Genomic DNA, 15,429 nt, shown 5'->3' with positions numbered 1-15,429 from the left:
TCTTTTGTTCAAAAGAAAAAAGAGTATTTACATTATATATTACCAGATTTGTAATATTTATTATAATTTGTAAGATACTATGGTATCCATCATTTTTCCATTACAAAAACCAGAATGCTAGTTGGCATTTTTTGTTCTCCAGAGCAAGCAAAATAATGTAAGAAGAGAGAAAGTGTGGACCAATAATTTATTAAGCATTTTGAAGCCATTATTAAAGGGTATGTTAGGAAATGAATGGTAAATTAACGCTTACTTACCTTAATTACAGAAGTAAAAGCCCCCACGACTAAATCACACTATTCCGGAAAAGAAAGAGAGAAGAAAATCTAAAGAAATATAAATACGAGTAAGAAAAAAAAACAAAGGAAAGCAGACCAAAAAGATGGCCTTATTACCCGATTTCTTCTCGAGCAGATTTGAATTTATTTAATTATTTTTTTCGTTTGCTTGGAAGATTTCTAAGTTTCTCACACCTACTTCCCATTTGAATCAATCGCTAGAATCATCATTACTGGGTTTTTGCGAGAGTTGCAGAGTTCCATCTGCTCCCTGCGTTTAAGTTACAATTGGAGTTTGCGAGCGATCGTCTGTTCTCGGAAGGGAACCTCATGCGTTTAGATCCAAAACCAAGCAAATAGTTTCTGATCTGATTAAATCTCCGTCGAACAATGGTATTTTATTTGTCCTTTTCTGCGTTTATTTCAAGAGCGATTTTGTATTTGTCTCTTGTGATGAGTAGCTATCGCTGACTATATTCGGAGACTTTTTCGCTGGCTCAAGTTTAATTGATTTTCTCCGATGATCGAATTGAATTGGTTTCTTGCGGTGTGATTTTAGACTTTCCATTGATTCATGATTGACCAAAACTTTGATGCTGATTTACATGAATGGTTTGAGCTAATGGCTTCATGTTAACATATGAAGATGATCCGATTCGTTTCATCGGTGTTACGAACTTGGAATGCTCTCATACTACATTTTAGCAGGTGAAGATTGATTCATTTGAATTGTTGGGGTGGTTTATGCAGGCTTGTACTACGGTTAGCGTTGGCTCTTCCGTTTGGGTGGAAGATCCAGAGGTGGCGTGGATAGACGGCGAAGTTGTTGAGGTCAAAGGCAATGATATCAAGGTCAAATGTTCCTCCGGGAAGACGGTATGTTTTAAATCATTAAGCACACGTCATCAATATTGAATTTTATACGATGATTAAGTTTGTTTTAAGCTATTTTTTGATATATTGTTGGAAAACTTTTAGGTGGCTGTTCAAGTGTCAGATGCATACCCAAAAGATGTTGAAGCTCCAGCTTCTGGAGTGGATGATATGACAAGGCTAGCGTATTTACATGAACCAGGAGTCCTCGAAAATATGAAATCTAGATTTGATATCAACGAAATTTATGTCAGTGCTTTATTTGCATTTCCTCTGTGAATCTTGAATAGAGCTATATTTGTCTTTCACTTTGCTAGAAATTTTGCGCTAATGTTGTATACACCTTCTTGTAGACTTACACAGGGAATATTCTGATTGCTGTAAACCCTTTTAGAAGATTACCGCATCTTTACACCAGCCATATGATGCAACAATATAAAGGTGCAGCCCTTGGAGAACTGAGCCCTCACCCGTTTGCAGTTGCGGATGCAGCTTACAGGTGCCTACCATATTATATTTTGGAGTGTATTTTCCCCCTTTTTTTACTGGTTGTTTCCTGTTTGGCTTACCTCGGCTTGTTTTCCGTTGGGGTTAGACAAATGATAAATCAGGGCATTAGTCAATCAATCTTGGTTAGTGGTGAAAGTGGAGCCGGGAAGACCGAGACGACTAAATTGCTCATGCAGTATCTAGCGGACATGGGAGGCCGAGCTGTTTCCGAAGGAAGGAGTGTCGAAAAGAAAGTTTTAGAGGTTATCTTTTAGTTTAGACTTTCTGGATCTTCAATATCAGGTTTTTTTGAAGTAAATTCGTAAACTATTCTTGGACATGTTTATCTTTTCTTTGTATGCAGTCCAACCCTGTTCTAGAAGCATTTGGAAACGCAAAGACTGTTAGGAACAACAATTCGAGGTGCATATAGTATAAAATATACCTATACAGATACATATACATGTGTGTGTGTGTGCGTACATACTTTTTCATGTTTTTTTGTATTGTGTTGAGTAACCTTTCACCTATTAATTCATGTCCATGATCATTATCATGTTGCAGTCGATTTGGAAAATTTGTGGAGATTCAGTTCGATGAAAGGGGAAGGATATCGGGAGCTGCTATCAGGACTTATTTGTTAGAGAGATCGCGTGTTTGTCAGGTCTCAGATCCTGAGAGGAACTATCACTGTTTTTACATGCTCTGTGCTGCACCACCTGAGGTACATATGGTTCATCTCTCCTTTTCAAGTGTTTCCCCTATAAGCATTCTACTCACAGGAGACGTTATAATTTGGTCTAGTACCTGATATAGCTATGGATCAGACTTTGCTCTTTACTGCCAACTGTGTTAATAGTATTTGAACGAACTTCCAAGAGTTCTTTTTACCTCAATTGCTTGTATATACTCTCTTAAGCTTTATTACAATTCAGTTGGAAATGTATCAATAAAATTGTGCAGTCCAGTAAGGATGTGTTATCGAAATTGACTTGATGTTTTCTCATTTTCCTTTCCTATTTAATCAGGACATTAAAAAATGGAAACTGGCGGATCCAAGAACATTTCATTACCTGAATCAGTCTCAGTGCATCGATCTGGAGAGAATGGATGATTCAAAGGAATATCATGAGACTAGAAAGGCAATGGATGTTGTTGGAATAAATTCAGAGGAGCAGGTAGGGTTTTTTTTTTTGGGTCATTGCTTTGGTAGTAATTATGGTATTGACATATGAATGTATTTTGATATAAATGTTATTTCAGGAAGCAATATTTCGAGTTGTGGCTGCTATTCTTCATCTAGGTAACATTGAATTTGGAAAAGGAAAAGAAGCAGATTCATCAGCCCCAAAAGATGAGAAGTCCAACTACCATCTGAAGACTGCAGCTGAGCTCTTCATGTCAGTAACTTATTGATTATTTATGACTTTCAAATGTGAAAACGCCCGTCCTTAAACAAATTCATGTGATATGGAACAAAGAAGTCATTCCTTACTTCTTGGATTTCATCAGGTGCGATGAGCAGGCACTGGAAGATTCTCTTTGTAAACGTGTGATTGTGACACGTGATGAAAGCATCACGAAATGGCTGGATCCAGAAACTGCGGCACTAAGCAGAGATGCATTAGCAAAAACTGTCTATTCAAGATTGTTTGATTGGTATGCCTAATACTGATACATTCGGATTTTTGGTAGCTGGATGCTTCTCTTTCTTTGCAGATATGCAAATTTTGGTTTAGTGTAATTTTCTTAACTTGTTCTATTTCTCTTTCAGGATTGTGAACAAGATCAATGATTCAATTGGACAAGATCCTGATTCAAAATATTTAATTGGAGTGCTGGATATATATGGATTTGAGAGTTTCAAGACAAACAGGTGCTTAAGCGGTATGCCTTTTGTTTGATAGGGGGAAAGGAACCACCTTAGAGAATTATTATGGAACTTAGCCTCATATAAAAAATAAGTCTCAACATATTCACGTGGTAGTTCTTTTCTGTAGTTTGTTGGGTCCTTATAGATTTCTAGTTTTAGCAAGCAGTGGAAAGGGTAGTAATTGTTGATATATCTCAACTCCTAGAAGTTTTTGATGTGAAGCGAAGAGGACAAATAAAGTTTTTAAAAATGTATCTAAAAAGGGTCCTCTCCAACTATTAGAGACCTGATTTTCTCTCTTTCTAAATGGAAGTGAAGTGAAAATATCAAACGGATTTGCTTGTGATTTCCTTGAAAATTGCTTTCTATTGCATGCGCTTTGCAGTTTTGAGCAATTCTGCATCAATTTGACGAATGAGAAACTTCAGCAACATTTTAATCAGGTTTGTTCATCTTCAAATCGCTGCCGTTCTGATTTGTCCCTAATAATGATTACATGTTTTTTTTCTCTCGGGCAGCACGTCTTCAAAATGGAACAAGATGAATATGACAAAGAAGAAATTGATTGGAGTTACATTGAATTCGTTGATAATAAAGATATTTTGGAGCTTATTGAAAAGGTTGCTAGTTTCACCATGTTTTATCTGCCCTCTTACTGAGTATTATTTATATCAAAAACTATTCATTATTATTTTGTTATTTCTCAGAAACCTGGTGGTATCATTGCTCTCCTGGATGAGGCTTGGTATGGCTCTAAGAATTTGTATTTATATTGTCCAGCATGTATTGTCTGTCTTGTCTCATATCCAAATTTCCTACCTGTATCTTGCAGCATGTTCCCTAGATCAACACATGAAACATTTGCTCAAAAGATGTATCAAACGTTTAAAGATCACAAGCACTTTAGTAAGCCAAAATTAGCTCGCACGGACTTCACAATTTGCCACTACGCTGGTGACGTGAGTATACACTTGCTTTGACGTTGTGGATATTTATAGTGCAGTAATTACCCAAAAACTAGTTGCTGAGACCTTACTGAATCGTATTTTCAGGTCACTTATCAGACTGAACAGTTCCTGGAGAAGAACAAAGATTACGTTGTTGCCGAGCATCAGGCTCTGCTAAATGCTTCGAAGTGCACCTTTGTTTCATGTCTCTTTCCTCTTCTTGCAGAAGATGCTAACAAAAAGACAAAGTTCTCTTCGATTGGTTCACGATTTAAGGTGCGGTAAATGATGTAGTTTTATTCAGAAATTGTTGTCTGTTTAGTCTTAATCTCATGATTACTGAAGTCACTTTCTTACTTATTGCAGCAACAATTGGTGACATTGCTTGAAACGCTGAGTACTACTGAGCCTCACTATATTCGTTGCGTGAAACCAAATAATCTTCTGAAGCCTTTGATCTTTGAGAACCAAAATGTTTTGCAACAGCTCCGATGTGGGGTGGGATTTCCATGTTTTTGGTGTATTTAACAAATGTGCTTGTTATAGTTACATGCCAGTTTCAAAATTCCTAATATGCATATCTTTCAGGGTGTTATGGAGGCAATCAGGATTAGCTGTGCTGGGTTTCCTACTCGAAAACAATTTGAGGAGTTCCTAGAGAGATTTAGTGTCCTTGCTCCTGAAGTTTCGGATAACAGGTTTCCCTCTCTTTAATTTAGTGTTTGGAAACTTCCTTAGATATTGAAAGCGTTTTATTTTTGGTTGGTGTCTTTAGTTCTGATGATGTAGCTGCCTGCAAGAAACTTCTTGAAAAAGTTGGACTCGAAGGATACCAGGTACATTTTTGAAGCCTTTTGAATACTTTGCAATGTATCTGAGCTGTAAAACTCTGATGAGAGCGTCTGACTTATCCATGTTTTATGATGCCCTTTCTTTTTACAGATTGGTAAGACGAAGGTTTTCCTTAGGGCTGGACAGATGGCTGACTTAGATGCTCGGAGGAATGAAGTCTTAGGCAGAGCAGCCACCAGCATCCAGAGGAAATTCCGCTCCTACTTGTTCCGCAAAAATTTAATGATGCTCCGCAAGGCTGCAGTAAATATGCAGGCTGTGTGCAGAGGTACTTTAAATTAAAGATACTACTAATGCAATTTGAAATGTTACTAATTTTTCATATTCTGATTTTTGTTGTCCATTATATATAGGTCAGCTTTCTCGACATATGTTTGATGGATTGCGCAGAGAAGCTGCTGTTTTGGAGATTCAGAGAGACATACGGATGCACCTTGCCAGAAAATCTTACAAGGAATTATACTTTGCTGCTGTTTCCATTCAGTCAGCAATACGTGGCATGGCTTCACGTGACGAGCTACGGTTCCAAAGGCAGAACAAGGCGGCAATTTTGATTCAGGTTCTGTACACGTTCCTGTTGAATAGACAACATGTTTTTTCCTGTTGGCTTCATCTACTAGACGTCTTGAGCTTTTCTTCCTTTTAATGACTTTTGATTTGTTCTCTTTGTATATAACAGAGCCATTGCCGAAAATTCCTGGCCCAGTTGCACTACCAGAGGCTAAAGAAAGCAGCAGTTACAACACAAAGTGCATGGAGAGCAAGGTTAGCCCGTAAAGAACTGCGGAGGCTTAAGACGGTGAGCTTTCTCTTTCTGTGTACATCCTCTTTTGTGCACCACTTCTCGTTCTAGGCTTAGTTATGGCACTTGTAACACTTAGAGATAATGGAGGATTTGATATGAGCTTATATAACCGGATTACATGCGCTTACATAATGGACTAACTGGAGTTTTAAAGTTGCGCTGGCTCTCTTGACGCGATTGCTAGCCGCTGGAAGTTATCTTTGGCGTTTATATCATCGTAACTTAGGCAGAAGATGTTAGATTTTCCAATAATATGAATATCAATTATGCCTTCATATTTCGTGCAGGCTGCTAAGGAAACAGGAGCTCTTCAAGCTGCCAAGAATAAGCTTGAGAAACAAGTGGAAGAGCTCACCTGGAGACTGCAGCTAGAGAAACGCATGAGGGTAAGTTAAAAGAGCTCTCTTAATCTCTTCAAAAAGCTTTTATATGGCATATATGGATTCAGATGTTTTACGTATCCGTCATCTCTTTTTGTTGCTTTAACCATTTAGACGGACATGGAAGAAAGTAAAACACAAGAAAATGCAAAACTGCGATCATCATTGGATGAAATGCAACTTCAGTTCAAGGAAGCCAAAGCCTTGCTCATAAAGGAAATGGAAGCTGCTAAAAAGACGGCAGAAATTGTTCCTGTGTTGCAGGAGGTTCCTGTAGTTGACACAGAGCTGGTGGAGAAGCTAACTAGTGAAAACGAAAGGCTTAAGGTAGGGAATTAACTCTGTTTTATTTTATTTTCTTAAGGATGTCAAAGCCGTGAAATACGTGAAGGAAGGTTTCATTTCATATTATTTCCATTTGGTTTCAGACACAGGTAAGTTCATTAGACCAGAAGATTGTCGAAACAGAGGAAAAATTCGAGAAGACGAGAAAACTAAGTGAGGAGAGGCTCAAGCAGGCTGTAGACGCTGAAACTACAATTGTCCATTTGAAAAAAGCTGTGCACGAGTACTCACTATGCATCTCTGATTCTCTTAACTAATTCACCAAAATCCCACTGGCAATCTTAATATTAAGCATACTTTTTTCACATGTTCATCTGCAGACTTCAAGAAAAAATATTGGATGTGGAATCTGAAAACCAAATATTGAGGCAAAAATCCCTCTTACACACATCAGGACAACTCCCTCCGACTCCAGCTAAGGTATATCTGAGCAAAATATACTTTCCTTTCTCCGGAATCATGATAATTAAAGTAGTGCTCTCCTACTTGCAGAATTCACAAAATGGTCACTTTTCTAGTAAAGAAAGTATGATCAATGTAAGTAGCGTCTTAATTTTCTTTCCCTTTTCCCCTGAATTACGTTCAAACTCTTTCTATGTCTTTAACGACATTTTGTGCAGGGGGCTGAGATAGAAACACCAGCAAGAACCCAAGAATCTGAGGCAAAGGCTCGGAGTTTGCAAAAGGAACGTCAACATGTATGCTTTTCAGTTTAGTTGCTATATTCTGTGTTTCTGATCTGTCGGATGTGCTTTCTTTGATTGAAGAGAGATACTTTTTTCTTGGTAATAGGAGAATGTTGGTGCTCTTATCAACTGCGTAACGAAGAACATTGGATTCAACCAGGGGAAGCCTGTAGCGGCATTTACTATATACAAATGCCTCCTTCATTGGAAATCCTTTGAAGCTGAAAGAACCAACGTGTTTGATCGTCTTGTTCAAATGATTGGTTCTGCTATCAAGGTACTGAATTACATGCCAAGTTTTTATAGTTACGACATTGTTGATTCCCCTTTTTTGTCGTTAATGATCTGAAACAGTGTAATATGGTGTTGTGCTTCCTCTGAAACGTAGATTATTGTTAATAACGCTTGATTTTCTGCGCTTTTTACTATCAGGATGATGATGACAACGAGCATTTGGCATATTGGCTGTCCAATACTTCAACCTTGTTGTTTATGATTCAACAAAGTCTGAAACCTGGTGGTGCCACTCAACAGCGAAAACCACCTGTTTCGACTTCCTTGTTTGGAAGAATGGCCATGGTACATATACCTTTTGTTTTTATATATTAATGAAGTTCTGTTCCAAAATCATTTAAATATTCTGAACTCTGAAGCATAATCTTCTCATATACCAGGGTTTCCGTTCAGCGCCTTCCTCTGCCGAGACTTCTGCAGCAGCAGCAGCTGCAGCAGCTGCAGTGATTCGCCCGGTTGAGGCCAAGGATCCAGCTTTGCTTTTCAAACAGCAGCTTACAGCTTACGTAGAAAAGATATTTGGAATGATTCGGGATAACCTGAAAAACGAGTTGCAAGCTTTGCTTTCCCTTTGCATCCAGGTCGGCTAACAAATACTAATAATCTTCTTCTTTTCTTCTTATGTATGTTGGTCTGATATGAACGGACCTCTTTTAGGCACCACGAACATCAACGGGACGGTCGCTGCGATCTGCAAAGTCATTGGGAAAGGATTCTCCTTTAGAGCACTGGAAGGGAATTATTGACGGCTTATACGCACTTCTAAACACACTGAAGGAGAACTTTGTATGGGAAATCCAAAAACCTCGTCTTTTCCAGTCACGTTTTCTTTCTCCTTAGCGTGTGAAAATTCTTATATATATTTTTTTTCACTTTCAGGTTCCTCCGGTTCTTATCCAAAAGATATTTACTCAGACATTCTCATTCATCAATGTCCAATTATTCAACAGGTGAGAGATTGTTTTACTGCCTATTATCACTTAGGTATGTCCATGGAAGGCATTGTATAACGGGGATCATTATTTTTCTGCAGCCTTCTTTTGCGACGAGAATGTTGTACATTTAGCAACGGAGAGTATGTAAAATCTGGTTTAACATTGTTAGAGGAATGGTGCGCCGAAACAAAAGAAGAAGTACTCCCTAACAAACCCTTCTTTATATTTCCTTGAATTATAGGTTTTATTTGTTGCACAGTTTGGCTCATTATACCTTTTGAATTGCAGTATGCTGGCTCATCCTGGGATGAACTTAAACATATCAGGCAAGCTGTTGGATTTTTGGTATGTGCTCTTACACTTTCGTTTGTTCTATTTTCCATATTTGCTATATCTGGTGATGAGAGGTTGTGCAGTTTCTCATGATTGTCTTTTGAATTGGCATTTACCAACAGGTAATCCATAAGAAGTACAGAATCTCGTACGATGACATCGCACTTGATCTATGCCCTGTGAGTCCCTTGTATTCTAGAATAGACGGGTATAATGTACATGCATGGGAATTTGCTTCTGAATTTGATTGTTCAATTTTGCAGATCCTTAGTGTCCAGCAACTTTACAGAATATGTACGCTGTACTGGGATGACAGCTACAACACAAGAAGTGTATCCCAAGATGTAAGCTTTTATGAAAAAACAGCTCTCTCTATCTCTTTCTCTCGTTCTAAGCGTTCTTATGCTCTTGCTCTGATTATGTTCATGAACAGGTGATTTCAAGCATGAGAGTGCTTATGATAGAGGATTCCAACGATGCTGACAGCAGCGCCTTCTTGTTAGACGAAGATTCTAGGTAACACAATAATCCTGACTCCAAACTCTTCATATCTGGCTATGTAGAAGCTCTGTTTAGCTCTGCTTATTGAACGATGTTTTTTTCTTTCTTGCTCAGCATTCCATTCACGACAGAGGATCTATCGAGCTCAATGCAAGATAAGGACTTTGCAGAGATGAAACCAGCTGAAGAGCTTGAAGAAAACCCAGCTTTCAGTTTCTTGCTCTAATGGGTGAAGTTACCAAAAGAAGCTGCAGGTTTACTACTCTGTCCCTTCAAGAACATACCTGTAAAAGCAGAAGGAATAAGAACAGATTTTTGTTTTCATTCTTCAACGTTATTGGCAAGATATTGAACAATTCTTCATTTCTTTTCTTTGTTATTTTTGTTTCTGATTCATCCCCGAAGTTCTTCAAGGTCTTATATGCTTTGGCTGGGAGAAAAAGAAAACAGAAGAACTCGTGTTTTGTTCAGTTTTTCTTCTTTTTTTTGGTACAACTTTAATTTAAATTTTTGTGTTTTAAATCTGGTGAAATGCACCAGTTGTTAGAGAAAGGATATAACAACTCATGTTTTGGCTTGTACAAAGGATATTAGTTTTGCTATATTGGATTTATTATTTATATCCATGTTTTTTAATGATAGATTCAGTCATTCACACAATCCGTTGGATAAATTTTAACGAACATCTTTTTCTGTATATATTTTTTTATAATATTTTTAAATCATAAGATAAGAACTAGTGTAATATTTTCAATTCGTCTCTCACCATCAAATGAAATGTGAATCGCGCTTATGGTTCTGTTGGTATATAGGAAAATAGTTATATAATTTGCCCCCAAAAAAAAGGAAAATAGCTATATAATTAATTAACATTTTTACTATTTCGAGTCCACGACTTGCCGGGGAAGCAAAACCTAAAAGTAACATCAAACCCGTGCTACACAAGCATATATCTTCACCGTTATATATACGATACATCGATTAAAGATACATCATCAACAAATCTCTCTCTCCTATTATGATGAGGCATACGATGAAACTCCTTGGCCAACAAGCAAGGCGGATCCAGCCTTCCAAACCTCCATCCGCCACGCCGGAACCCTAGTTTCTCCACACCGTAACAACAGCGCTTTACTGCTTCGTATCGCCACGGCTATAGATCAGAAGACACCAGTCGTTCAAGCCCTCGAGCAATGGCGAGAACAAGGTAATCAAGTGAAGCCTTCTGACCTAAGGTGCATCATCAAGAAGCTCCAAGATTCAGAACGATTCCCCCATGCCCTCCAGGTTTCAACCTAAACCCAACTCCTCCTTCGTTACAATACCTAATCTTTAAATTATATTTTAATTATTATATTATTTTTCTTTGTAGATATCAGAATGGATGAGTTCACATCGTGTCTACACTCTCTTTCCGGAAGATATGGCGTCTAGGGTTTTACTGATGGATACTGTTCTAGGTCTAAAAGAAGCAGAGAGGTTCTTCGAAACCATCCCTGAGACAATGAAGGACTACACAGTCTACACATCTCTGTTAACTTTGTACACAAGAAACGACGACACTCTAGACAAAGCAGAAGCTGTATTCGAGAAGATGAGAGAGCTAGGGTTCCTCTTGAAACCTACCCCGTTCAACCTAATGCTATCTCTCTACAGTCCACTGAAACGCCACGATAATGTCAACAGTCTCCTGAGCGAGATGGAAGATAACAACGTCAAGCCGGATGATCTCACAGCGAACCACGCCCTCTTGGTATACGCAGCTGTGTCCAACATCAAGGCAATGGAGAAGTTTCTTAGCAGCAACCAGAGAATCAAACTGGAGTGGGGAACGTGCATCGACATGGCAAAGGCTTACTTGAAGTCAGGCGCAACGGAGAAGTCCTTAGCTATGCTGCATAGAACAGAGCTGCTGGTTGATTGCGCGTCAAGGAAGCCCGCTTACGAGGCGCTGATGAGTGTGTATGGAGACGTGGGGGAGAGGGAAGATGTGTATAGGATTTGGGAGCTTCACAAGAACGCGGGTTCGAGTAACGAAGGGTATAGGGCTGTGATAAGTGCACTCTCGAGTATAGGAGACATGGAAGGTGCTGAAGTGATATATAGGGAGTGGGAGCTTGGTGGTCTTCCGTTTGATGCTAGCATCCCTAACACTCTCATCTCTGGATATCATGCTTTGGGAATGGAGAGAAGACTAAGAAACTAATCAACACTGATGTGCAAATGTGCACAGCATTACTCCAGTTCTCATGTGAAGACCATCTAATAGTTTCCATTTTTTTTCTTTAGAAATCGTATAACAATTAGTTAATTCTTCTTTCATGAAAAAGAAGCTATCTTTTGTCGTTCATAATCTGTCACTTAGTTGCTTCAAGCTTGATATGTGGAGTAATCGAATCAAGGATTAGCTGAAGAGTTACACATCATAGTTTCATAATCTATACATTCACGAAAGGTGTATTGGGAGGTGTGTGCGTTTGTGTGTGTGTGTGTGTTTTATGCTATTTTAACAAATTCCCCGTATATAATTTTACTCATGATGAGTTAATTAGAAAACTTGTGCCTTATATTAAAAATCAATTTTTCAATAAAAAGAAGAATACATAGTTGTTTCAGTAAATCTATACTATATTAAAAGATATATGAGCTCCATTGAGCTTGTCCATGTCAGCATAAAAAATCAACCAATAGGAAATCAGATATTCGCCACGTCAGCCCGTGTCTCTCTGAAGTCTCCTTTCTCCTTTGCACGAAGAACCAACCCTACGCAATGAACTGGAGCGTCCGCCGCGACAAAAAGTACCGTCTCGCCATCACCAGCCTCCTCGAGCAGTACCCGAACCGAGTCGAGATCGTCCATCTCGACGAGTCCAACGGCGAGATCCGCTCCGATCCCAACCTCGCCTTCGAGCACCCTTACCCTCACACAAAGACCATCTTCATCCTGGATAAGGGGTGCCAGCGCCCGATCTCCTCGCCACCTCCAGCGACTTCCTCCGCCTATGGCGAATCGCCGACGATCGCTCCCGCGTCGAGCTCAAGTCGTGCCTCAACAGCAACAAGAAAAGCGAGTTATGTGGACCGTTAACCTCCTTCGACTGGAACGAAGCTGAGCCGAGACGGATCGGGATTTCGAGCACCGATACAACGTGCACGATCTGGGACATTGATCGCGAGGCGGTTGATACTCAGCTTATAGCTCACGATAAGGAAGTGTTAGACATTGCTTGGGGTGGAGTTGGTGTGTTCGCGTCGGTCTCGGCCGATGGATCTGTGAGAGTTTTCTATCTTCGTGATAAGGAGCATTCGACGATTATCTACGAGAGCTCTGTCCTGATACTCTGTTAGTGCGTCTTGGTTGGAACAAGCAGGATCCTAGGTACATGGCGACTATCATCATGGACAGTGCTAAGGTTGTTGTGCTCGACATTCGTTTTCCGGCTCTTCCTGTTGTGGAGCTTCAGAGGCATCAGGCGAGTGTCAATGCAATTGCTTGGGCTCCTCATAGCTCATTGCATATCTGTACCGCGGGGGATGATTCTCAGGCTTTGATTTGGGATATTTCGTTGATGGGGCAGAAAAACTTGCCGTCGCCAGCTCAACCTCCGTCTGAGAGCGTAGAGCACGCCGCCCGCGCTTTCTGTGAACACCGCTATGATAAACCTGAGAAGAAGTCGGTGCCATTATCACACGACCGTAGTCATACTGAGCCGTGGTATCTGCACGGGTTCTCAGAGAATGAAGGATCGGCCTATACGATGAAACAACTAATTTTGCTATAAACCACTGCATCATCATCCAGTTTAAGATACGTTTTGTTTATTAGCTTTGGTGGTTGATAAAAGGAGATTTGAAAGCGGTTTCTAAATTAGTTGAGCTACCTATTTTGTCTGCTCTTGAGTTAAGTTATGGACTTTTTCATCTCTGAATTTTCAACATCCTTGAGCTGGTTAGGTTTAGCTTCTTTTTCTTTAAAGTTTAGGACTTCTTCCATCTTTTGATCTTCATCTTTTTGTAGGTCTTTCAATTCGGTGGCCTGGAATTCTAACGGGAAAAGCTTGCTTCTGGCTCTGTTGATCAAATGGGTCATATTTGGTAAATCAAACCTCACGCTTAGGTAGTGTCTTTGCCTTTCTGCTGGATATTTTTCAGTCTTCTGTCTTTCTACAAGTACTGAAATTTTTATAGGTTTTATTTGTTTTGAATTTAATGAGACTTTCTTCCCTACAGATTTTCCTTCTGATGTTTCGTATTACTGTACTTTCCAAGAACAGATATGCAATAGGCACATAAAAGTATTGACTCCAGAGGTATGTCTATGAAGTTTCCTTCCGCTTCCATTGTTGGCATCTACAAATAAAAAAGGGAAGAAGCAGAAGACCAAAAGTTCCTAGAATCCCAGATTATGAACTACATCCTCAAATGTTCACAGTCTAGCTGATTCCTACAATGAGAAATGTTGGAGCTTAATTATTCCCATGACAGATTCAGTTTCTATGTCCTGGGCAATGAATCAGGTGACATGCATATCTTAAAACTCTTAATTGTCCTATTTCCTTGCAATTGTTTCACTGATGCACTATTAGATTTGTTGTTACCTTGATTTATCATATTAAATGTCCTATCTCGATTTCTCTTTATATATATATAAGAATTTAAAAAGAAACTGTTAATCGAGAATTTGACATTTGTATATATGAGACAGGGGGAAGCAGGAAAATCTGCTCTAGAAAGAATCCAGGCCACCCTTCTTTTGTTTCAAGTCTAGAAATAGAACTAAGTTTACCCGTGCTGCAGAGATCATAGCCCAGATACATGTACATGTTTTCTTATATATCTTATATATTAGGATCACGTACTCAGAACTCATACTGAGGAAGCCCATGAGAGACCACTGCCACGATGAGATGAGTTAGTGGGTAGAACCTTCATTTTTGAGCTGACTCTATCTGAGTTCAACTTCACATTATAGCTCAATCATTCACCATCTCCCGCATATTTGATAAACATCAGCAGCTGCGACGTCTAAACTTTGCAGAACAAGTAGGCACACATCTAGACAGAAACAAACGTAAGCAGAACAAATCTTATCCGTTGTTTAATATTTGTCATTTTTTGTCCAGGGAGGTGGTAACCACGGTGGTGACGACATGCCTGGAGCTGGATTGGTCTCAACTAATCCATCTGATAGGATGATCCGTGATGCCTCAGATAAAACAACTGCGAGTGATAGTCTTAGGGTTGTTGAAGGAAGTGAGGCTGATCCACCTCTAGCCCCTGGTGCAGGTGTTTCAGTTGGATACACGACTCAAGTATCCACCCACGGAGGATGTGCGTGACAGAAAGAAGCCAGGCATTTCTTAGCTTGAGAACATAAGAAGGACCTAATCTCAAATTCGATTACCTCACCTCTATCGTTTCCCTCTTTATTCTACAGTTTAAATATTTTAATCTCCTATATTCTCTAATGCAAACCTGTTTCAGGGTTTTATTTTATCCTTGGTTTTTTGTTGTTGTTAAGACTAGGAAACACATTTGGTGTTTTGTTTTTAAATAAAATTGTGTTGGAATATGGTTGTGCTAATGATAAATTAAGCTTCAAGAATAGCATACAGTTAACGATCAAATGCCATCGTCGTGTTCATATCATCTTTCTCAGGGACTTCATATAGTTATACATTAATGCCAGTTCTTTTTCACTTTTACACTATTATAAGAACTTCATTATAATGAAGCAGAGAAACATACAGATAAGTATCAACCTCAAAGTAAGCCGTGAAGATTAATAACCATATTCTAGCTTCCTGCTAAATATCTCAAAAACTTCATCATCTGAAG

At 39.1% G+C, this 15,429-nt stretch overlaps 2 protein-coding genes and 1 pseudogene across 2 annotated transcripts; all 3 read left to right on the top strand.

Moving 5' to 3' along the window:
- The first annotated feature begins 303 nt into the window (after positions 1–303).
- On the top strand, positions 304–10,211 carry LOC106375579 (myosin-14). Its single transcript, XM_013815532.3, has 39 exons — positions 304–671; positions 1,029–1,154; positions 1,257–1,400; positions 1,505–1,650; positions 1,747–1,903; positions 2,005–2,063; positions 2,205–2,364; positions 2,669–2,818; positions 2,904–3,040; positions 3,153–3,299; positions 3,415–3,516; positions 3,899–3,956; positions 4,032–4,133; positions 4,221–4,258; positions 4,346–4,472; positions 4,566–4,736; positions 4,827–4,958; positions 5,049–5,158; positions 5,236–5,296; positions 5,403–5,580; positions 5,666–5,871; positions 5,992–6,111; positions 6,405–6,503; positions 6,612–6,824; positions 6,926–7,065; positions 7,163–7,262; positions 7,335–7,379; positions 7,463–7,540; positions 7,635–7,805; positions 7,961–8,107; positions 8,203–8,403; positions 8,480–8,608; positions 8,702–8,772; positions 8,856–8,955; positions 9,046–9,102; positions 9,213–9,269; positions 9,354–9,434; positions 9,524–9,606; positions 9,706–10,211. The coding sequence occupies exons 1-39, from the start codon at positions 669–671 to the stop codon at positions 9,815–9,817; spliced, it is 4,518 nt and encodes a 1,505-aa protein (XP_013670986.2). The 5' UTR covers positions 304–668; the 3' UTR covers positions 9,818–10,211.
- Positions 10,212–11,014: 803 nt separating this feature from the next.
- On the top strand, positions 11,015–11,797 carry LOC106374305 (putative pentatricopeptide repeat-containing protein At1g28020). Its single transcript, XM_048743594.1, has one exon. The coding sequence runs from the start codon at positions 11,015–11,017 to the stop codon at positions 11,795–11,797; it is 783 nt and encodes a 260-aa protein (XP_048599551.1).
- A 431-nt stretch (positions 11,798–12,228) lies between these two features.
- Positions 12,229–15,163, top strand: LOC106374304 (annotated as a pseudogene).
- The last annotated feature ends 266 nt before the right edge of the window (positions 15,164–15,429 follow it).

This window comes from Brassica napus, chromosome C1 (genome assembly GCF_020379485.1).
Source record: "Brassica napus cultivar Da-Ae chromosome C1, Da-Ae, whole genome shotgun sequence".
Classification (NCBI taxonomy): Eukaryota; Viridiplantae; Streptophyta; class Magnoliopsida; order Brassicales; family Brassicaceae; genus Brassica; species Brassica napus.
The sequence above is the reverse complement of the archived record's forward strand: the minus strand, read 5'-3'. Positions and strand labels throughout refer to the sequence as shown.